At 63.1% G+C, this 21,276-nt stretch overlaps 7 protein-coding genes across 7 annotated transcripts; 4 read left to right on the top strand and 3 right to left on the bottom strand.

Moving 5' to 3' along the window:
* Positions 1–113: 113 nt before the first annotated feature.
* VTJ83DRAFT_4544 (uncharacterized protein) lies at positions 114–2,782 on the top strand (the record flags this gene model as incomplete). Its single annotated transcript, XM_071011045.1, has 4 exons — positions 114–254; positions 323–616; positions 678–787; positions 841–2,782. 4 exons carry the CDS (start codon positions 114–116, stop codon positions 2,780–2,782), a joined length of 2,487 nt encoding a protein of 828 aa, XP_070865994.1.
* Positions 2,783–3,866: 1,084 nt separating this feature from the next.
* VTJ83DRAFT_4543 (uncharacterized protein) lies at positions 3,867–4,394 on the bottom strand (the record flags this gene model as incomplete). The annotated part of the gene is made up of 2 exons (XM_071011044.1): positions 3,867–3,901; positions 4,178–4,394. The coding sequence occupies 2 exons, from the start codon at positions 4,392–4,394 to the stop codon at positions 3,867–3,869; spliced, it is 252 nt and encodes an 83-aa protein (XP_070865993.1).
* Positions 4,395–5,287: 893 nt separating this feature from the next.
* VTJ83DRAFT_4542 (uncharacterized protein) lies at positions 5,288–7,038 on the bottom strand (the record flags this gene model as incomplete). Its single annotated transcript, XM_071011043.1, has 2 exons — positions 5,288–6,928; positions 7,006–7,038. The coding sequence occupies 2 exons, from the start codon at positions 7,036–7,038 to the stop codon at positions 5,288–5,290; spliced, it is 1,674 nt and encodes a 557-aa protein (XP_070865992.1).
* Positions 7,039–8,749: 1,711 nt separating this feature from the next.
* On the top strand, positions 8,750–11,245 carry VTJ83DRAFT_4541 (uncharacterized protein; the record flags this gene model as incomplete). The annotated part of the gene is made up of 5 exons (XM_071011042.1): positions 8,750–9,017; positions 9,121–9,379; positions 9,465–9,640; positions 9,712–10,672; positions 10,840–11,245. 5 exons carry the CDS (start codon positions 8,750–8,752, stop codon positions 11,243–11,245), a joined length of 2,070 nt encoding a protein of 689 aa, XP_070865991.1.
* Positions 11,246–11,926: 681 nt separating this feature from the next.
* VTJ83DRAFT_4540 (uncharacterized protein) lies at positions 11,927–14,445 on the top strand (the record flags this gene model as incomplete). Its single annotated transcript, XM_071011041.1, has 2 exons — positions 11,927–12,055; positions 12,124–14,445. 2 exons carry the CDS (start codon positions 11,927–11,929, stop codon positions 14,443–14,445), a joined length of 2,451 nt encoding a protein of 816 aa, XP_070865990.1.
* A 1,005-nt stretch (positions 14,446–15,450) lies between these two features.
* Positions 15,451–18,565, bottom strand: VTJ83DRAFT_4539 (uncharacterized protein; the record flags this gene model as incomplete). The annotated part of the gene is made up of 6 exons (XM_071011039.1): positions 15,451–16,208; positions 16,282–17,370; positions 17,445–18,070; positions 18,155–18,240; positions 18,337–18,429; positions 18,518–18,565. The coding sequence occupies 6 exons, from the start codon at positions 18,563–18,565 to the stop codon at positions 15,451–15,453; spliced, it is 2,700 nt and encodes an 899-aa protein (XP_070865989.1).
* Positions 18,566–19,773: 1,208 nt separating this feature from the next.
* Positions 19,774–21,185, top strand: VTJ83DRAFT_4538 (uncharacterized protein; the record flags this gene model as incomplete). The annotated part of the gene is made up of 3 exons (XM_071011038.1): positions 19,774–19,841; positions 19,910–19,995; positions 20,065–21,185. 3 exons carry the CDS (start codon positions 19,774–19,776, stop codon positions 21,183–21,185), a joined length of 1,275 nt encoding a protein of 424 aa, XP_070865988.1.
* Positions 21,186–21,276: the final 91 nt, after the last annotated feature.

Here is a 21,276-nt window from a genome sequence, read left to right as displayed (position 1 = left end):
CGACGACAACGACGACGACAACGACAAAGACACCATCCGACATCCTTCCGCGTCGCGGTCACCATCTCATATTGCATCGCGGTCGGCAACGCGCCGGTACAAACATTGAAAAGATGGACGCCGACGACAAGTTTTTCATCTTTGAGCACCGCCTCGACTCATTCCGTGCGGCCCAGATCGTCATCGCCAAGGGGAGGGGCGCCCCCAAGACGGTATCTGTACAATGGCCGCACAAAGCCCCCTCTGCCATGGCGGTAAGTGCCAGCCGACGCGACGCACGCATGCGTGACGAGCGGCTCTGAACTGACGCATCGCAAACCAGCTCGCAAAAGCCGGCTTCTTCTTCGAGCCGCACCCCAAGAGCCCCGACAACGTCGTGTGTTTTCTGTGCAAGAAGTCGCTCGACGGCTGGGAGCAGCACGACGACCCGGTCGAGGAGCACTTGCGCCATTCGCCGACCTGCGGCTGGGCAATCATGGCCGCCATCGACGCCGGCTTCGGTAACTACGATAAGGTCCATCCGCTTGACCCGGCCATGATCGAGGCGCGGAAGGCGACGTTCGACGGCAGGTGGCCGTACGACGGCAGGAAAGGCTTCAAGTGCAAGACCAAGAAGGTACGCGCTGCCCGAGCTCCCCCTCGCAGAGTCGCGAGGCTGACCCATTCGCTTGCCGCAGCTGGTCGAAGGCGGCTGGAAGTACACCCCCTCAACCGAGGCAGACGACATGACGACCTGCGCTTATTGCAACCTCGCTCTGGAAGGCTGGGAATCCGAGGATGACCCATTGTGCGTATCCCGTGGGCCGAGCTAGGAGGGCGCCCCAGCTAACACCAACGTAGTGACGAGCACTTTAAGCGCGTGCCTGGTTGCCAATTCTTCGTCTTGCTCAGCCAATATCCGGGACCCAAGAAGGGACGCGGCAGGGCGCCGAGGCTCTCCAAGGCCTCTCGTCTTTCGATTCAATCCGTTGCCACCGTTGCCACGAGCGCCTCGGATGTCGCCTCGCTTGCCGACATTACTGCCGACCACGACGACAGCGTCATGACGACGGCATCCAACATGACGCAGACGGGCAAGAAGACGGCTCGGGGACGCAAGCCCGGCGCCGCGACGGGCCGCAAGACCAAGGCAAAGAAGGAGGAGCCGATTGAAGTGTTGGAGGACGAGCCTCAAGTGCCCGAAGAGCCCAAGCCGGCCGCGACGAGGGGCCGGAAGCGTATGAGCGATGAAATGGAAGACATTGCCGCCGTCGACGCCACGGCGCCAGCCCCGAAGAAGCGGACAACCAAGAGCCGCACGAGCGCCGCTGTCGAGAATACCTCCATCGTCGACATGTCGATGACCGACGCGGCGCCGGCGAAGCCCGCGGCCGGCCGCAAGAAGGCAACCGCCAAAACCACCCGGAGGACATCTCAGGCTTCAGTGAGGTCGCAAGCATCGTCCGGGTCGCTACGTGGCTCGTTGCTTGACGACGAGGAGCTCGATCGTCAGCTGGAGGCGGATCTGGAGAAGTACCAGAGCGAGGTCGAGGAGGCGCCGGCGCCGGCTCCCGCCCGGGGACGCCCCAAGAAGGCCGCGACGGGGCGCAAAGTCAGCGCCCAAAAGAAGAAGGCGGCCGCCGAGGTTCAAGCTGCGGTGCCGGACAAGGTTGAAATCGAGGCTGATGCCCAAACGCTGCAGGCCGATATGGAGGCCGAGCCCCCTGCCCCCGAGACTCTGGTGGTCCCGAAGAAGGGCCGGAAAGCCGGGACGCGCAAGGTATCCGGGAAAAAGGCAGCCAAGGAAGCCGCGCCGCCGCCAGAGGTTGAGATGGAGGATGCGACACCCGCCCCCGAACCCGAGCAGCTCGGGGACGAGGCGCTCGCTGCGGATCCCGATGCCAGCACAGGGACCGTCATCACCAAGGCTGTCGGGCGGCCAAGCCTCGAGAAGCGCCCGCGCGGACGCCCAAGGAAGTCCGCCGCGTCTCAGGTTTCCGTCGATGACCAGCCGCAGCGGCAGTCCCTTGGCATCTTGCCGCAGCCCACCGTACCGGAGGAAGCACCTCGCGCCCGGGAGTCCCTCGCCAAGCGCTCGCGCTTGTCCGGCAAGCCTGCCGCTCAGGCTTCGGTCCCGACCGAACCTGCTCCCACGAAAGCGGCAACGCCCAGGTCAAAGCCTCTTCCGCCTCTGCCCTCGTCTGCGAACCGCGCCTCGCAGCCACCGCCGTCGACGCCTCGGCACGCCCGGCCCACCCCACCCGTCGTGCGCGGCTCCAACCAACCGGCCGTTCTCTCCCCCGCGCACTCGCCGCAGTCCTCCGACGCCGAGAACCACCCGCCCTCGCTCCAGCCCGCCGCCAACGTTGTGGCCAAGCGCGTCGTCCTTGCCCCGGTCGGAGGGAACTCGAGCAACCCGCAGCAGACCACGCCGCAGCGCAGCTCCCCGGCCAAGAGGAACATCATCGCCGGGCTGCAGAGCACGTTCGCCTGGGAGCCGGCCGACGTGGACCTGCTCTTTTTTGGCTCGTCGCCGGCCAAGGTGCGGGGCCTTCTGAGCGGCGGCGACCGTGATGAGGAGGAAGGCGGCGAAGACCAGGAGAACGGCATGGCCAGGTTGCTCCGGCTGGGCGCCACGCTGACGAGCGCCGAGAAGAAGATGACGGTGGAGGAGTGGATTTATCACAACGCCGGGCTGGCGGAGCAGAAGCTCAAGGCCGAGTGCGAGGCGATGGTGTCGGCGTTTGAGAGGGAAGGGTTGAGGGCGATGAAGGTGCTTGAGGGCTTGGTGGTGGATGCGTAGTGGGTCGATGCTTCTTCTGGCGAGGCATGCGTCGCGAGCTTCTGGGCAGGGGGATTGGATCATCGGGTTCATGATGCAACGGGGTACGGAGCTTGGCTATGGGGTGGGTTCTCTGCATATTTCCAGGGTTATTGGGATGGAGATGCCGGGTACACACGGAGAGTGAGTCTTGCTTGATTGTTGTTTTCGGGTACCGGAGCGTTTTGGGCGGCACGAGGCGTTGAATGGGCATTTTGCAGGTTGTTTGCGTCCATTCGAGTTGCTTGTTTCGTGTCCCTTGATTGTGGTTTTCTTTCTGCGGTGACTGACGTTGAACCGGCGTGCCGGCCCTGTGATGCCCTCCCTCTCCGTGCATGTTGGGCGAGGCCTGCCTAGCAGTTCCGCAGTTGAGAGGCGTGCGCTGACCAGGCCCTCGGGCAACGGGCACCCACTCGGCAAAGATGTGCCAGGGCAATGTCGAAGTTGACGTTGCTCTACGGGTGTAATCACCACGAGTTACTAGTCAGCTGGAAGCATTCACTTCAGCATGTTGGAGAGAAATACTCGGACAGGTGCGTATTGCTAGCAGGAGTACTGACGTAGGTGCTTCAAGAAACAAAGGCCTTTTCTCCCACCGCAGCTCGATCAAGAGCTTTCTAGCGAACCCTCATCGCCGCTCACGCCACCGCCCTCGGCCATCTGCCGAGCCAGCCTCCTTACCAACCCGTCGTTGTGCTATCACCTACAACCGCGGTCGCACGCTTGAACCCTCCGAAGCCTCCCTCGCCCACCGTGGCGGCCTATTGCTCCTACGCAGAACCGACGTCCCCATTGCCGTCCTCGCACCTCCTTCCAGACGACCGACGTTTCCAAGAAGCAGCAGGTCGGTGGCTTTCACCTTCGTCGTCGCCAGGCTCAGACTCATCCTCCTCGTCGATGCCGGCCAGGCTGACGAGACCGGCCATGCTTCCCGGCCTCCCGCGAGCAGCAAGCGCCCATCCCACTCCCCGGGCAACAAAAAAGCCACCGGTGTTCGTGCGCTGTTGTTGTTGTTGCTGTTGATGTTGATGGCGGGATGCGTCCCCCGCGGGCCGGAAGCCCAGTGCTACTTTGTGACGAGATGCAGGGCGTGGAGGACGCCTGGAAGCCTGGTGCAGCAGCAACAAAAACGAAAGAACGAAAAAAAGGTCTGTCAGTGGTCATGACGCCTGAGGTTCATGCAAAGAGCATGGGAGGAGGAGCGGATGGGGACGGACTAAGTGGTGGGCTGGTAGCGGCGGGTTGAAGGAGCCAAGGGGAAGGGGCAAGAGTCATGAAATAAGCATGCTTGATGCTGAATGATATCGGAGACCTGTCGTTGGACGGCCGAACATCTAGAGAGAGGGAAAAAAAAAAAGAAAAAAAGATACAACGAACCGCCGGTCAGGTACGCGTACCAGCCGAGCGGCGCCAGGGCGGAAACGTACCAGCCGAGCAGCGTCAGGACAATGTTGACGGCAAACTCGTTGTGCCGCGTGCCGCGGCGGAGGTAGACAGCCAGCGGCGGGACGAGGACGGCCGTGACGTAGAGGATGGTCCTGCGCAGGCCCTTGCGCAGGGGTTTGAGGTTGATGCGGAGGTGGAGGTGGGCCATGCTCAAGAGTTGTTGGTTAGTGAATACTGGGTCGAGCTTGAGGGCCCGGGGGCTCTTTTTGTGTTCTCCGGGCTGGTCGGGCTGGTCGGGCTGGTTGTTCGGGGGGCGGAGGGTTGGGGTCGTTGCGGTGCCGGTTGCGGGCTGCTTTGATTCTTCCAACCAAGATGCTGAGAAGGAGATAAAGAAAGATCATGGATGGAGGATGCGGTTCATTTCTTGAGCTTCAAAGATGCTGATGAAAGGTGTAGGATGGCTTGTGGGTGGATATTGTCATAGGAATCATGATGATGGAGTCATTTCAGGGGAGGGGGGTTCGTTGAAGCTGGGCTCGGGCAACCCAGCCTCAGAAAGGACAGGTCTCGCTTTCTGTGTGTCCATCTCCATCCGAGCCGTGCCCGAGGGCAACGACGTCGGGGTAGGTAAGGGAAGCATGAATCCTTGTCGTCGTATGGACGCTACATCAACATCCACCAAGGAAACAAGATACCCTACCTAAGACACCCAAATCAAGAAGGATACCTATTGTAGGTACTGTGCGTGGATGCGCTGCTTGGGTACAGCATTCCTCTGTTCCCGTCATCGAGGCCCGGCTGGCATGGCCAAGCCGCCTCTGTCTAAGTCGTTACAAAACCCTCTAACTACAACCGAGATGCCTCCCCCATGGGAAGCTCGTCACAGAGACGACACCGCCAAACGCCGTTCCCGCCGTCTAAAGCCCATCCGTCTTCCCAAATGCCTGCCGCCCCGAGATGCCATGCACAGAAGAAGAACGTACAACACAAAAGACACATGACAGCGCTCTGTCGCGCTGGAGATCCATGCGGACGTAGATCTCACGGGGAAAGAAGAGCAGGCCCGTAAAAAGAAAAAAAAAAAAAAAGAAAAGAAAAAGATCAAGCCTGGTTGCCCCCCCTTTCCCCCGCATCTTCGCCCGCCTTCCCCTCCCCATTACCGTCCTTCTTCTTCTCCTGCTTCCCCTGTTTGTACTTGTCCATCTTCTCCCGCAGGTACCTCCATGTCCTGGACCACCCCGCGGTCAAGGGCCCCTTGAGGCTCTGGCTCGTGGCCGGCCACGAGATGGTCTGCTTGATGACGGCGCGGATGTAGGCCCGCAGCTCGTCCGGGTCGTCCTGGGCGATGCGCCGCTCGAAGCCGCCGCCTTCGCGGCGGCGGAACGCCACCGAGTCCTCCTGCCGGCTCTCGTCCATGATGCGCTTGAACTGCTCGGCCGGGATGGCCAGCTTGCGCTGGTACCGCTCGTACAGCTTCTCGCGGAAGGCCTTGGGCAGGCGGCGGACCATGTTGCTCCGCTTGACCGGGTCCATATCCTGGGCGAGGCGGAGGGCGAGGGTCTCGTCGCGGATCCAGTCCGCCGCGGCGGTGGCGGCGGCGGCGGTGCTGGTGCTGCTGGCGGGGATGGGGGAGGTGAAGTCGACGTTGGGGAGGGTCTCGATGAGCGGGAGGTAAAGGCGGCGGAAGCTGGCCATGTTGTTGCCGACGATGTTGCGGACCTTGCGCGGGTTCTCGGTCGGCAGGGCCATGCGGGGGTCGCCGAGGTAGCTGATGCCGGCGATGGTGCTGTAGAGCTCCTCCTCGGTGAAGGTGGGCGGCAGGAGGAGGAGGGCGGTGCGCAGGGCCGAGAGCAGGTTCATCTGGTTGGCCAGGCGGATCTTGGGGTCGTCGCGGAGGATCTTGACGGGCTTGTGCAGGCGGCCGGCCAGGTAGAGCGTGTCCCACTGCGTCAGATCCCTCTCGAGGGTGGCCAGCTGGACGACGCCGTACTTGATGAGGATGCCGTTGACGACGACGTAGGGGTTGAAGTAGACGCCGGCGCCCAGCTTGTCCTGCACCCAGGAGACGGCGCCGGACCCGAGGCCGGCCAGCGCCGAGTAGTGGTGGCGGTGCTGCTTCATGTTGAGCGAGTGCCAGTGCTGGGTGTGCGAGACGCCAAAGATGAAGTCGATCATCTTGGGGGTGCCATCCTGGGCGCGCTGCACGGCGAGGGGCGCCTTGGGGTGGATGGCGCGCAGCTCTTCGTCGGTGGGGACGCGGCCGTGGGGCTTGGACTGCGGGAACACGCCCGAGCCGTAGGCAAAGGCGTAGCGGATGGGGGCGCGGAACTGCCAGGGTATCGCCCGGAGGACTTCCTTAAACTCGGCATCGAAGGGGATATGCTGGTTGGCGCCAAAGTTGGGATGCGGCAGGTCCTGGAAGGACTCGACCTTGGCGTCGGGGTTGTACTCCCACGCCTCGACGTCGGAGGCGATGCGGGAGGAGGCCGGGCTCGACGACGGCGCGGCGTCGGCGGCGAGGGCCTGGGGGGAGGATGCGTCCTGGTTCGCCGTGGCCGTTGCGGTTGCGGCGTCGGCGGCAGCATCGTGTTGGGCTTCGCTGGGCCTCGCGCCGGTCGAGTAGCGACTCGAGCAGCTAGGGAAGGGCGCAGGGGTTGGCTCGGCTCGGTAGATCGGGGACGATGCTGTCTTGGGGATCGCGTAGCATCGACGCAAGGCCGAGGGCGTCGGCATGAAGCGGCCCTGGTCCGACAAAAACCGTGTTAGCGGGCACCACCCGGCATTGCACGACGGCGTTCGGGGGGAAGCTTGGGACGTACCCGCAGCGCGGCGGGGACGGAACCGCGGATCATGACAAGGACGGGCCCTGGGAGACGACTCAAGACAGCGCCGTCAAGGTGTGCACCGGGGGGGGGGGGGGGGGGAGGGTGGTTGGGCGGAAAGAATGGGTTTTTGAGGAAGCAAAGGGAAACCCGTTGCGAGGTCGGGGAGGGTTTTTGGGTGTGGTTCCAAGGTTCGGTTGACAAAGCTAAGAATGCCAAGGGGAGCTTGTTTCGGCGCCGGGCTTGCATGGCCAAGGCATTCGGCCTCCGGGGTTAACGATCCCAGGGTTTGGTCCGCTGTCCCCCCCGGAACGCGGGAAAGGCGGGCCAATGGGCCACCCGGCTTGCTCCGGGTGGAGTCCTTGGCAAGCCCATGTACTGCAGTATGGTATCAGTAGTCCGTAGTACATAGTTTGTACTGTATAGTAGTATACTAGTACAAACGTACATGAAGCCTGAGGATTTCTACAAGATTTCATCAACCCGTCGCTCTCGTTTCTACCTGATGTACATCAGGGGTGGCCAGGAGCATACCCTAATACGTACCTTACATCGGCACCCATCCATACAGGCTGGCACCATGAGATGCCACCCAAGAGGGGAAGGGTGAGAGGGTGGTCCATACTGTAGTATGCTTGTATGTCCAGTCTGTTGTGTTTCAGAGCAAGAGGAAAAAAAAGTGAAAGGCTGACGGACCCCAGGGTTCAGTGCTGTCATGCTCGCTGGGTTCAGGTGGAAGTACCCGATCCGCTACACCTTATCGTGACGCCCTGGTAACGGTATGGTAAGGTCGGTATGTTACCTACGAGTACTTCTACCATCCGCCAGCCTGGACCTCCTGCGAGGGGGTCGGATGGAAAGTTGTCTGGGCTTTTCCGAACACGGCATTTCCTGGGGCAACCTGGAACTCATCCACGACATCCCTTCGTACGGTGTAATTCGAGTGAGGCGCTGCAAGGTACGTCCACTGGGTAGGTATGTAGGTACCTTGGCGCACCTTGCAACGCATGTCAAAGTCCCTAGGTAGCCAACGCCGTGTCTCAGCCCCTAAAGGCTCCATTCATGAATGATGCAGCTCTCCAGACCCCGAGTCAGCTTCCAACCATCCCATGGATGCTGCATTCCAGGACTCTAGGCATGACGTCCGAGCAAAGCTTCATCGACTGTCTCGGTTCCACGCAGACAGACCCCTGGGGAAACGTTGATGACCGCTTCGACAAAGCATTTGTCTACAATTCGCACAATCCCTCGGATGTTTTGTATCCGCTCTCGCGGCATCCTGTGCCATGGGCCATGCCGCATCCTAGCGTCGCGTGCTGTGCGGTAGGGTGGCGTCGGAGATGGAATAACGGCTGCGGCTGAAGCCGGCGGGCCTCGTGCTGCCCATCGTGATCCTACGAGGCCTTCTCGCTCCGTGTCAAGGCGCCTGATTGGCGAGATCCCGCGGGAATGGGGTTGCTTGCTCCGTCTCACAAGTGCTCGACCAACCCTTTGCCCCGTTTCCTTGGGACTGGGGTTGGCTAGGTAGGTTGGCTCCCGGGCAGGCGGACGGTGTCATCTGGACAAGCATCGAAATGGCTTTCTTATCCACCTGTCGGACGGGGACAGCCCTAGGGATACCGCCTTGGTATCCATAGGAAGCTTTTCTGCCGAGGCTTTTGTCGTCTTCTGGCAGAGAACCGGGGATCGGGCGTTGGATGTTGGACATTTTTCTTCCCGTCCCAGGGAAGACACAGACACCATGAGGGAGTTAGCAACCGGCCGTCGGGGCGACAACAACAACAAGAAGAAGAACGCCATGTCCAATTCCATCCACCGCGCGGCGTCTCCCACCGACGACATCATGGCGAAGCCGCCTGTCGGACTGGCTACCCAATCAGCCGCTTACAACCACGACGAACTGCCTCTCCACGAGGAGCCCGCCGGCTCGGACGATAGGAACCACGCTCGGATCTCGCTGTGGCTCCCCGAGATCTTGTCCCAGGTGTGCGGAATGGCATGCCTCGTAGGTATGTACATACGGCGGGACGCCTCCCTAGACGAATACCGGCCTCTTCTGCGGCTGAAGCAGGACGATGACACGGGGATGATGTGGTAACTCGCGATGCACAGCCATCGTGTGCATGCTCTGGTCCTACAACGGCCAATCGCCACCCAACTTTGGCAAGGGCTTCACGCTCAACACCCTCTTGGCCTTTCTGACCTCGCTGGCCCGGGCATGCTTCCTGGTGCCCGTCGTCGAGGGCATCAGCCAGCTGAAGTGGGTGTGGTTCTCGTCACGCACGCACCGGCCTCTCATCGACTATCAGCGCTTCGAAGACGCCGCCCGCGGGGGCCTGGGCAGCGCGAAGCTGCTGTTCAACTTCAACGGGTAGGGATCCCACCTTGGTGAACTGCCGGTTCCCCGGGCCCGATTGGCCATGGGCAGGCATGCTGACCCGACTCGACCCTACCAGCGTCCTGGCTTCGTTCGGCGCCCTGATCATGCTGAGCGGATTGGTGACATCGACCCTGACCCAGCAGGCCATCAACTACATCCTCGTCCAGGACGTGTCTCATGATCAACGCGACACGGCCACGGTGCAGCGCGCGACCCTCTTCTCGACGTACGATGGGAACGACTTGGCCATCAGTGAGTCAACCAACCCACCCTCATCCTGCGCAAGACAAGAAAAACAAAAAGCGTTGGTTAACCGGGCCCAGCCCCGTATGACACGGCTCGTCTCCAAAGGGCCATCTTCGAGGGCACCTTCACGGCACCCACCGACGGCGTGCCCCACGTCCGACCCGTGTGTTCCTCGGGCGAGTGCGCCTGGCCGCCGTACGGCTCGCTCGCCATCTGCGGCGGCGTGGCCAACCTGACGGAGCGGGGCGACCCGGAGCTGCTGGCCAAGCTGCAAACCCTCACCGAGAAGCGCTGGGCGGTGCTCTCCAACACGAGCCACTCCTTGTTCTCGGCGCTCGGCTACGGCGATCTGTACTACCAGGCCGTCCCCAACGTCTTTCCCATCATCATCGGCCACCTCGAAGCCCCCTCGGGCGCTTTCAACCAGTCGGTCGCCGACCTCATGATCAACGACAACTTTCTGGCGTACAGCGACGACCTGCTCAACAACACCCTGGACGACGGCGGCGGCCGGGACCTGTCCCGGATCAAGTACCTCGAGGTCGCGCTCTGGTGGTGCACCAAGACGTACGCCACCAAGGTCACGGCCGGCCAGCCGCGCACCGAGGAGCTCGCGGCCCTCAGCCAGGCGGCCGCGCCCGACGGCAAGGAGAAGAAGCTCAACATGCAGTGGGAGCCCGCCTACTATCTCTGCTACCAGGGCGAGACGTGCAACGGGACCTACGGCGGCGCGACGGTCGACCTGGCGGCGCCGCCGGGGTCGGTCTTTGACCAAGGCACCGAGTCCGAGGCATCGGCGTACCCGGTGCACCAGTGGACGGCGCTCACCTGCTCGGCCCTCATCACGGCCACCATGTTTGACTCGGTGCTCCTGGACAACAAGCGCGGCGTCGTCACGTCCAACGGCGGCGGCGTCGCCAAGGCCTTTGCCTACTCCCTGCTGGGCGACTTCCAGGCCACCGAGCTGCCCCCGCCGGAGCAGCAGATGGCAAACGTGGACACGCTGGTGAGCAACCTGGCGAGGACCTTGACAAACATGTGAGTCTTTTTTTTTTTTTTTTTTGATTTTCTCTCTCTCCCACCCTCCACCTATCGAAGCGTGAACAACATGACCCGACCCATCATTTCCAAAAAAAAAAAAAAAGAAAAGAAAAAAAAAGAGAAAAGAAAAAAAAAGACCTGCGCTAACTCGTTTCACCTCGCAGAGTCCGCGAGGGCACCACCCGCCTCAACGCCACCGACAGCTCCGCCGTGGTCCCCGGCACCGTCTTCATCCCGCAGTCGCGCATCGAGATCCACTGGAAGTGGCTCGCCATGCTCGCCACCCAGCTCGTGCTCACCGGAGTCTTCCTGGCCGTTACGGTGGTCGTCACCCGGGCCGAGCGCGTGCAGGTGCTCAAGGGATCGAGCCTGGCGGCGCTGTGCGTGCTGGACAGGGACGCGAGGGAGAGGCTGGGGGGCGTCGATAGCCTGGCCGGGCTGGGCAAGAGGGCCAAGGAGGTGAAGCTAAGGTTGGAGCGGGATGCGGGAGGGAGGGTTTGGTTGAGGAGAGACGGGGAGCAGCACGAGGAGCGAGGATCGTGGGAGATGTACGGCAAGGATGAGAAATGACGGGGATAGAGAAAAAAGAAAGAAAGAGAAAAATGGGGAGGTGAACAAAATGCAGCATAGGACGAGTGGAAAAGCCTTGAACGTCCAACTTTTACCTTCTGGCGGATGAGAATGGCATGCTGTTGTCTGAAGTACACCATGGATCCTGATGTAATTAACCATTGACTTGGACCTAGGAAACTATCAGGGCAAAGCACCAGAACAATCGGAAACAAAGATGCCCTGCGTGCCATGGAGAGTTCCTTGCACCATCGGGTGACTGCCGTCGCTGGTTCTGCATTTCGAACACGGGGCAGTTTGTGTACAGTCAATAACTAATAATGTTAAATGGTTCGCTGCAAACAACACCCATCATCAAATCCCTACGGCTCTCCTACTGGTTAGCAGACAATACATTACTGTGTACGTCAGAAACCAAGGCACGCACCTACACAGTACGTACTGTGTAATAACGATTAACGAATTACAGCACGGGACCAGCGGTTGGTCCCGGCGACCCCCAGTGTTTTGGCCGGGACGAACCAACCAATCAAAACCTCTCAGCTGGTTTCCGTTTTGGGTCATTTTTAAACACGAGCCACAGCGCTGCGTCACGTCAAAGACCGCGAGAACCCGCCAACGCCAAGTCGGCGCAGTCTGCAACGACGCTTCTTCAGATCATCCCTCCACCCCCCGGAAAACATGAGGTCAACCACTCCCAAGGGCGACCCGCCAGGATCCGCGAGGCGCCCGTCCGTTTGCTCTGGCCAGTTCCGAGCCACCATCGCCGGAGGCATCCCTCGACCCAGCACGTCGATCCGGGAATCAAGAGTGGGTGATGACCATCGTCAACACGCCGTGGCCCCCATCGCCATCGCTTACATTCGCATGCATCGCAGATCCCGAGCTTCCGCGCCAGCACCACATCGCAACCCTCCTACAACTTTCTCACCGGCGAACCGGCCGCCATGCCCGCGGCCGGCAGCACCCCCGCGGCCCGCCCCGCCTCGCGACAAAGCGCCGCGCCGCCGCCAGGCTCGTCCCCGCCGCGAGGACGCGCCGCCGCCGCCGCCGCCGCCGCCTCGAGCAGCTTTAGCCGCGAGAGCAGCAAGGAAAACCGCCCTCCCGACGACGCCGAGGGATACGAAAACCAGCGCCGCCGCATCGAGGAGCTCAAGGCCGAGGTCGGCACCCTGCAGTACCAGATCAGCAGCTATGAGCAAGAACGCGAGCTCGCGCGGCTCCAGATGGAGAACGAGATGCGCGACGCCCGCCGCCGCGCCGAGGACGACTTCAAGGCGAAGCAGGCCGCCGAGGCCGAGCGCGCCCGCGCCCTGCGCCAGGTCGAGAGCCTGCAGCGGGAGCTGGAGGAGCTGCGCGAGGACAAGGAGCGCCAGAAGCGCGAGCTCGAGGCCAGGGCGCGGGACGCCCAGGAGGAGGCCCGCGTGCTGCAGGAGCAGCTGGAGGAGCTGAGCGCCGCCAAGGACGACGCGGCCCGCCTGGCCGAGCGCGAGGCCATCGACCTGCGGGCCAAGCTCGCCGCCTCGCAGCGGACCGTGCACGAGCTCCAAGAGGAGGCCCACGCGAGGGACGACGCGCTCGACAAGGCCCAGTCGCTGCTGGCCGAGCGCGACGAGGCCATCGGCCGCCTCGAGGCCGACGTGCTCCGCCTCAAGGCCCAGACCGGCGACGCCGAGACCATCGCCGTCATCCGCCGGGAGCTGTCGGACCAGGTCACGCACATCCGGAACCTCGAGGCCAAGAACCGGGAGCAGGCCGCCGAGCTGAGGCACCTCCGCCAGGTCCACAAGGCCGTCGAGGTGGTCGAGGAGGAGAAGCGCTCGCTGCAGCGGCGGCTCGAGGCCGCCGAGGCGGTGGAGCAGGAGCTGAACGAGGAGAGGCGGCAGCGCCAGAGGCTCGAGGACGAGAGGCGAGCCTGGTCGGCGTACCTCCAGAACGAAGGCGCCGGCGATGACGACGACGAGCTCGACTCGCCCGAGGCCGTCGCCCGCGCCCTGGTGGCCGAGCGGCTGCGGTCGGCGTCGCTGGTCGAGAAGCTCGGCGAGCTCCAGCCCGAGATCGCCGACCGGGACAACATCATCAAGGCGCTCGAGGACGAAAAGGCCAAGCTCCAGGCCCAGATCGAGCAGCTCAGGGCCTCCGGCGGGGGCGGCAGCGGCGGCGGGGGCGCCGGCGGGGGCGCTTCGGCGGCCAACGACAAGGCCCGCGCCCGGCTCGACCGGCAGCGGGCCCTGGCCGTGAAGGAGGTCGAGTACCTCCGCGCGCAGCTCAAGACGTACGAGATGGAGGACATGACGGTCTCGCCCGAAACCATCGACCAGCAAAAGGTCAAGCGCATCCAGGAGCTCGAAGACCTCGTCGACAAGTACAAGGCCGAGGTCGCCACGCTCCACGCCGATCTGACCTCCCTCGAGTCCGCCTCCGCGAGCCCGGCCCAGCCCGTCATGGTCGGCGCCAAGCGCGGGCGCGACGACTCCGACGGCAGCGCCGAGCACGAGCAGCTCGGCCAGCTCGCCCGCAAGAACCGCAAGCTCCAGGCCGAGCTCTCGGAGCTCCAGACGGCCCACCGCCTGCTGCGCAAGGAGCACGAGGTGGCCGCCTCGCAGCTCGAGTCGGCGCGCGCGCAGCTCCAGACCCGCGTCCTCTCCCTCCGGAGCAACCCCACCTCGGACCACGAGGCCGTCAAGGCCTCGACCCTGGCCGCGCTCAAGCGCGAAAACGCCGAGCTCCTCGCCCTCGTCGAGCGCAAGCCCGCCAGCTTCCCCACCGTCCCGGCCTCGCAGCTCGCCGCCGCCAAGCGCGAGGTCGAGGCGGCCCTCGCCGACGCCGCGTCGGCCCACAAGTCGGCGCGCCGCCTCAAGGAGGTCTGGGCGTCCAAGTCGGCCGAGTTCAAGGAGGCCGTCTTCAGCACCCTGGGCTGGACCGTCTCGTTCCTCCCCGGCGGCAAGATGCGCGTCGAGAGCGTTTACTACCCCTCCCGCACCGACGAGCACGAAAACTCCATCGTCTTTGACGGCGAAAAGGGCACCATGAAGGTCGGCGGCGGGCCCCGGAGCGCCTTCGCGCAGAGGATCGGCGAGAGCATCCAGTTCTGGGTCCGCGAGAGGGGCTGCGTGCCGTGCTTCTTGGCCGCCTTGACGCTCGAGTTTTGGGAGGAGCAGAACAACCGGGGAGAAACGACGAGGATGGTCGAGGGGTGAGAAAAGAAGGGGGCGAGAGGGGTTGGACGGCGGTGGGATGGACAAACAAGATGAAAGGGAAGGAAGGCTGAGAGAGAGCGAGACCATGATTGACGTCTTGAAGAGGCGCCGTTCTCCCGCATTCAGGTTCTCTGCTACGAGATGGTTGACTTTTTTTTTTTTTTCGTTTGGTTCCAAGGGAGGAAAACCGATCACCATGTGCTTACCAAGTAGACGACCGGCGTTTGGGAGGGGGAGGAGGAATGGGCTTGGCTGAAATGAAAGAACCATAATACCCTCTTTTCTCCATCATCTCACACACATACACGTCGTACACACAAGCACGTCGTACGCGCTCTGGCTTTACACAAGCATCTTGTCTCTATCGTGACGTAACTACCATGAATTATAGGAAGCGAAGAGAAACAAGGGGGGTTGGGGATGACCGACGTGAGGCACACCAGAGCGCTTGGGCGCCAGAGATGCAACCGACAAAAAAGAAACTTCTCGTGTAGTATATACGGCCTATTGCTTGTCGCTATATCATCTCCCCGAGGCTCTCGGCACAGGCGGGGCAGAAACGAAACGTCTACTGCTCCGCTGATGACAACAAGACAAGCCCTTTTCCGGTATTGGACGTGTCAAGAGCAAACAACGACAGGGAAGCGATCTAGGTATCCATCCGTCCGACCATCCATCCTTCGCGTCGCCATGGAAAAGTGAAAATGAGAGACAGAAGGAGAGAGACAGGGAGAGAGAGAAAGAGAGAGAGAGACAGAGAGAGAGAGAGAGAATGAGAGACAGAAATAAAACGCAATGACAAAGGAAACAACAACGGGAGCAATGACAACTTATCGGACATCAACACGCACACACACACGCACATACACACCCACACCCCCCGGAGAACAACCGTCTCCCCACATCCTCACCAACAACGCTCACAAACGCATTACCATTACCCCCCCCGCTTCACTCCTCCTCCTTCTCCTCCTCCTCTTGGAACAAGAAGCCGTATCCAAAACCTCATCTTCCTTCATACTTGCCAGCCACTACCCTCCTCACAAGGGGCACGTCCTTCCACTCTCGGCCCGGCGCGAAAGCCGGCGAGCCCGGCGGGGAGACGGCGGCGGTGGCGTCGGCGAAGGGGTCCTCGGCCTCGTCCGCCTCGGTCGCCTTGCCCTTGCCCTTGGGGACGGGCAGCAGCCTCTGCACCGAGATGCCGCTCCCGCCCGTCTCGAGCGCCGACGCGCCGCCCTGCGGAGGGGGCGCCCACTCCCAGCGCACCTCGACGCGTCCGGGGGCCGGCTCGGCGTTCTGCTCGCCGATGACGCGGCAGACGATCTTGTGCCAGGCCCCGTCGTCGGCGAGCGTCACGTCGCCCAGGCGCCAGTAGACGAGGTGCTTGTCCTTGAGGTGCGTCCCCGTCGGCTTGGTCTGGACGCCGCTGGCGCGGGCGCCCTCGTACGTGGCGAGGAAGACGACGTTGGACAGCGTCACGGGGCGGGGGAGGTTGGAAGCCGGGTGGAGGCGGTACTGCAGGAGGAGGCCGAGCTTGTCGCCCTGGGGCTTCCAGACGGGGTGGATGGCGATGGGGCACTGGGGAGCGAGGGAGGTGTCCGAGTCGGCGTGGACGCGGTACGTGAAGGCGGGGGAGGTGCCGGTGGAGATGTGGGAGAGATCGATGGAGAACTCGTCGGGAGAGGGGGTGTTGCCGACGAAGACGCGATTGGGGCCGATGGACTCGAGGATGGGAAACTTGTTGAGGCGGATGGTTTCGTGCTCTTGGGTTGGCCATGTCAGCACGAGCAAGGGCGAAGAAGACAAAACAACAAAACAAGAGCAACGTCAACTTACCGGCCAACGGAGCATCGGGGTCGGGGACGTAGGCCAGGGCAATCTCTCCCGTCACCTTGACCGAGGTGGGCTGACCGTCCTGGAAGACGGCCGAGACGGTCTCGATGATGGACGAGTGCAGGCCCGGGCCGTACGACGGACCGTGCATGTCGGGATGCCTGGAGCGAACGGCGTTGCTGAACGAGGACGTGCCGCCGAACGAGGTGCCGGACCGGATCGACTGCGTGTCGGACGTGTGGCTCGTCTCGGAGACGAAGGTGGCCGAGGGCGTCATCTTGGGCGTCGCGGCGCTGGTGGGCAAGGATGGCGAGGGCGGCGGGAACGGCGTCTCGGCGGTCACGTCGGGCGTCGGCAAGGTCGGCATGTAGACCGTGTTACGGACATCTCTCCTTCCGCGCACCGTCCCCGCCCTGCGGGCCGGCACTCCCATGCTGGTGAGAGCGTTGGCGACGTTGGACAAGGCCGCTTGCTTGGCGTCCTGGTCCTCCTCCGGGATGGGCTCGTTCTTGATGCTGAGCTTGAAGATGTGGTCAGACTCCTCGCTCGAGAGCGCCGCCTCTCGCTGCGCCAACGAGATGGGGTCGTTCATGGCCGGCGGGATCGAGTACCCCTCGGAATCCTTGCTTGGACCCTCCTGGCCTTGCTGCTTCTGCTGCTGCTGCTGCTGCTGCTGCTGTTGTTGTTGTTGTTGTTGCTGTTGCTGCTGCTGAGACGGGGGTGGTCCAGGCGGGGGAGACACGTCGAAGATGTCCTCGGCCGTGCCGTTGATCAGGCTCGGCTTTCGAGGCTGGGCGTCTCGGCCGGAAACGCCGTTGGCGCCCTCGTGCGACCTGTTCGGCTGCTCGCTGTCGGCGGTGGAGTCATGGTGCTGGGCGGACGTCGGGCTCTCCGCCAGCGACGTGAGCCGGTTGGGCGACTCGGTCAGGTTGTGGGACGAGGCTCGCGGGGACAGCGTCTGGCTGTGGCTGCTCCCGATATTGCGCGAGGACGAGCCCAGATTCTTCTGCGACCCGCCCAGGTGGCCGAAGCCAGCCACGCTCTGTCGGCGGCGTCCCAGCATGGTGCCGATGCGGCTGCGCAGCTTTGATTCTGTGCGTCTGTCAGACCCGGCCCGGCTCGCGTGGGGAGGGACAGGGGCGAGGCGAGGCATGGGAGCCTCCTACCTGGATGCATCTCTCTGTGGCCAGAATGCTCGCTGGCATCGTCAGCGGTCGCGCCGTGCGGGGCGGCGCCCGGCGTCACCGGGGTGGGCAGCCGCGTCGACGTCGACTTCCTCTCGATCCTGGCTTTCCCGGCGGTCGTCTTTTGGGCAAAGCCCCGGATCTCCTGCGAGGTGTTGAGCTCGAGCAGCACGTTGAGCACCTCCTCGGCCGCCTTCTGGCATCGGGTGGACTGGTCGACGGCGTGCGTCTCGAACTGGGTCAGGACGTCGCGCAGGTGGTTTATCCGCTGCTCGTCGAGGGCCTGGAGGGTCTCAAACATGAAGGGCGCGGCCGATTCCCACTGCTGGGTGGCGGCCTCGAGCCGGGCGGCGGCCTGGTCGACCTTTTGAGGGTTGGCCCTCCCCTTCTTGCTCAGCTTCTCCGACTTTTCCGTGGCATCCTCCAGCTCCTTGGCCATGGCCTGCAGGTTCAGGCTCATGTCCTGCATGTTTTTCATCTCGCTCCTGTCCTGGAACGACCGCAGGGGCAGCTCGACGTCCTTTTCGATGCGCTGGGCGAACAGATGGTGCGACGCGGCAATTCCGTCGGTCGACTGGAGGATCATATCCCACGGGCCCTGGATTACGCTGCAGGCGGTGCGCGTCAGCGGCGGAGATGGTCATGCGTGAGGAAGTGGGGGGGGGAGGGAGGAGGGCGGCGTGGTGACGAACCCTAGCTCGGTCGCGGCATTGGGCACCTTGTAGACGAGCAGCTTACGCAGGGCCGAGACGTACTGCTCCTCGACTTTCCTGCGCTCCTATGACGGACACAGTCTTAGCCTCGCGCGCCTTTCTTCCCCCGGCTTCGACGACCACGACGATGACGAGGATGACGATGACGACGGCGCCCATACCTGCAGCCATTCTGCGATCTCCTGGTTCGCTCTGGCGATGCGCTTGACGCGGTCCGAAAGCACCTGCACGGCCTCCTTTGGGTGCAGGTGGGCCTGGAAACGGGGCAAATCGTCAGCGGTTGATGCGATGGGATGCTCGGGCGCAGGTCCCGTGGGGGGGGAAGCGCGTGGTGATGCATACGAGCATTTCCGGGTACTCTGACCGCGAGAGATCCTCGGCGGAGGCCATGTTGAAAGCTGGCCGTGACTTGCGAGAGGTGGGTAGCTAAGACGAGCAATCGGCGGCGGAAGCGGCAACGGCAACGGCGGCGGCGGCGGCGGCGGCGGCGGCGGCGGCAGAGGTGGAGGAGGTGGAGGAGGTGGAGGAGGAGGCGTGAGGAAGCGGGAGCACCGAATCAATGCATACCAGCGGCAATGGCTGTCGACGTCGGCAACGGATATACACAGCGCAGATGTGTCAGGGGGGACGGACGACGGGCAAGATGAGGATGGTTTGGAGCTGGATGCAGATGCAGGCAAAAACGACAGGGTCGGCACATTGCGCACCCTCCCTCAGGTTTGGAACGGTTGGAGGTGTTGTGAGCTGAGCACCGGCCCCAGCGACGCCAAAAGAGACAAAGCTCGCGTTTCCAGGTCAGCGGGAGCCCGGCGCCGACGACCGGGGTCCACCAATCGCACGTTGCACAAGGGTTTCCCCCCACTTGAGTGGCTGCCCTCCCCGTCCTGCACCAGGCAGGTCCACTAACGTTATGTGTAACACTGCCTGGCCTGGCCTGGCCTTACCTACTGTAGTACTTACTGTAGTTGTACATAAACGGGCACGTCTCCACCGTCTCGACGTTAGAAATAGCATCGAGTAACTATGGTGGTGGGATCCACCCATAGCTCGGCGCCTGAATACGGTCATTACGGGCACGAACTACGCAGTACTGTGTAATCACTAGTTACTGCGTAGTTAACTCGTCAACGTGAGGGCCCCGACGGGACCTGACCGGAGGCCCCTGGGTGAGCCACACATACCTAACCCTGGCCTCCCTAGGGTACGCACTCCGTATTATAATGAGTATACTATGGGCCTCGAACGGAACCGAACATCATGGAGCTTTGTGAGCTTGTGAGGCGCCATATGCGCCGAGTTCTTTTTGCGATGTATGATTCCTGAGCGACAGATCCTAATACAGACCACGAGCTATTTTTCAGGTTTCCAACTCGGTTCTTTTCTGCTCCAAAAGGTAGTTGGTTCTTTGGGGGGATTGGTGCGTTGGCTCAGACAGCGAGCGGCCCCGGTGTGCGTGTGTCCCCAAACAACCGAAGTCAACGTCTAACCCTGATTCAACCCTCACGCTCACACTCGTCACCATCACCATCACCACCACCACCAGCAACCTCACACCGTCTGGGTGCACTGGCCGAAACGTGGTTTCGCAGGACAAAACCATGGCGGATGTTGGTGATTGGAGACGCTCGCTCACGGCGTCAGAACGCTATACCAATATCCAGAAACTGTACGTCCCCATCTGCCCCGCGTGTCCAGCTCCAAGGGGGCATCGCCAACGCTCACCCGTCTCGACAGAACCCAGGCATTGAAAGCGGCCAGCCTCTCTCGGAGCGCCTTTTCCATCGAAGAGGAAGCCTACAAGAACGCCGAAAGCAGGGCATGTACAGCCCATCTAGCCTCGCAGGTGGACGACCCCAACTAACCGTCCTCTCAGGAAGAATACGATGCAGCCATCCACCGCTCCATTCCCTCTTCCGAGCCCGAGTCACCTCCTGAGCCGCCCCATTCCACAGCCACCGCTGAGGACCAGGAGGAGCACGACGACTCACCCTCCTCCCCCGGCATCACCATCGGGCCCTACCAAAACTGCCACTATGTCGCCAGCGGCGTGACGGCCGCCGTCTACCGCTCCCGCCAGCGCGCCCTCAAAGTCATTGTCGAAACCCGCAACCTGGCGCCTCACAACCCAACCCTCGAAGCCAAGCTCCTCGCCGACCTCCGCGCCGCCTCCGCCCCCAACATCATCCCCCTCCTTTCCACCTTCCACGACCACGACCAACGCCTCGTCCTCGTCTTCCCCTACATGCCCTTCTCGCTCGACCACCTGCTCTCCACCCACCGCGCGCGCAACGGCAGCGGCAGCGTCGCCGCCCCGCTCCCGCCCCCCGTGCTCCGGGCCGTCTTCACCGCCCTCTTCCGCGCCCTGGCCCACCTCCACGCGCAGGGGATCGTCCACCGCGACGTCAAGCCCTCGGCCGTCCTCCTCTCCTCCCTTTCCCCCTCCCCGGCCGGCCGCCCGGGCGACGTCTACCTCGCCGACCTGGGCGCGGCCCACCACCCGGCCCACTCGCCGCTGCTGTCGGGCGAGCCCGCCGACGCCAAGGTCCTCGACGTCGGCACCGGGCCGTACCGCGCCCCCGAGGCCCTCTTCGGCCACCGCGCCTACGCCGCCCCGCTCGACCTGTGGTCCGCCGGCTGCGTCCTGGCCGAGTGCCTGCGCGGCGGCGAGCCGCTGTTCGAGTCCCGCCCGGCCCACGAGGACGGCAGCCAGCTCGGCCTCGTGCTGAGCATCTTCAAGACGCTGGGCACCCCCACCGAGGAGACGTGGCCCGAGGCCAAGGGCTTCCGGACGCCGCCTTTTGAAATGTACAGGGTGTTTGAGGGCACGGTCGAACGGGAAGGGTGGCGACGGGTCTTGCTGGGGAGGTGCGGCAGCGCCGGCCATGGAGGGGAATGCGACGAGTGGGACGAGTGGGTTGGCCTGGTGGAGAGGTTGGTGAGGTACGAGAGCGCGACGAGGGTCACGGCCGCCGAGGCGTTGCGGTGGCCGTGTCTCCGGGGGGGTGGGTGAGGAGCGCCAATGGGTGAACCTGGAAGAGGGCGGTCGGGCTGGCGGAACGGATGAGCGGACACCATTTCCTAGCGAGCCCCGTCATGCGATT

The sequence above is a fragment of the Remersonia thermophila genome, chromosome 4 (genome assembly GCF_042764415.1).
Source record: "Remersonia thermophila strain ATCC 22073 chromosome 4, whole genome shotgun sequence".
NCBI lineage: Eukaryota > Fungi > Ascomycota > Sordariomycetes > Sordariales > Chaetomiaceae > Remersonia > Remersonia thermophila.
This window is presented reverse-complemented; position numbering and strand designations above follow the sequence as displayed.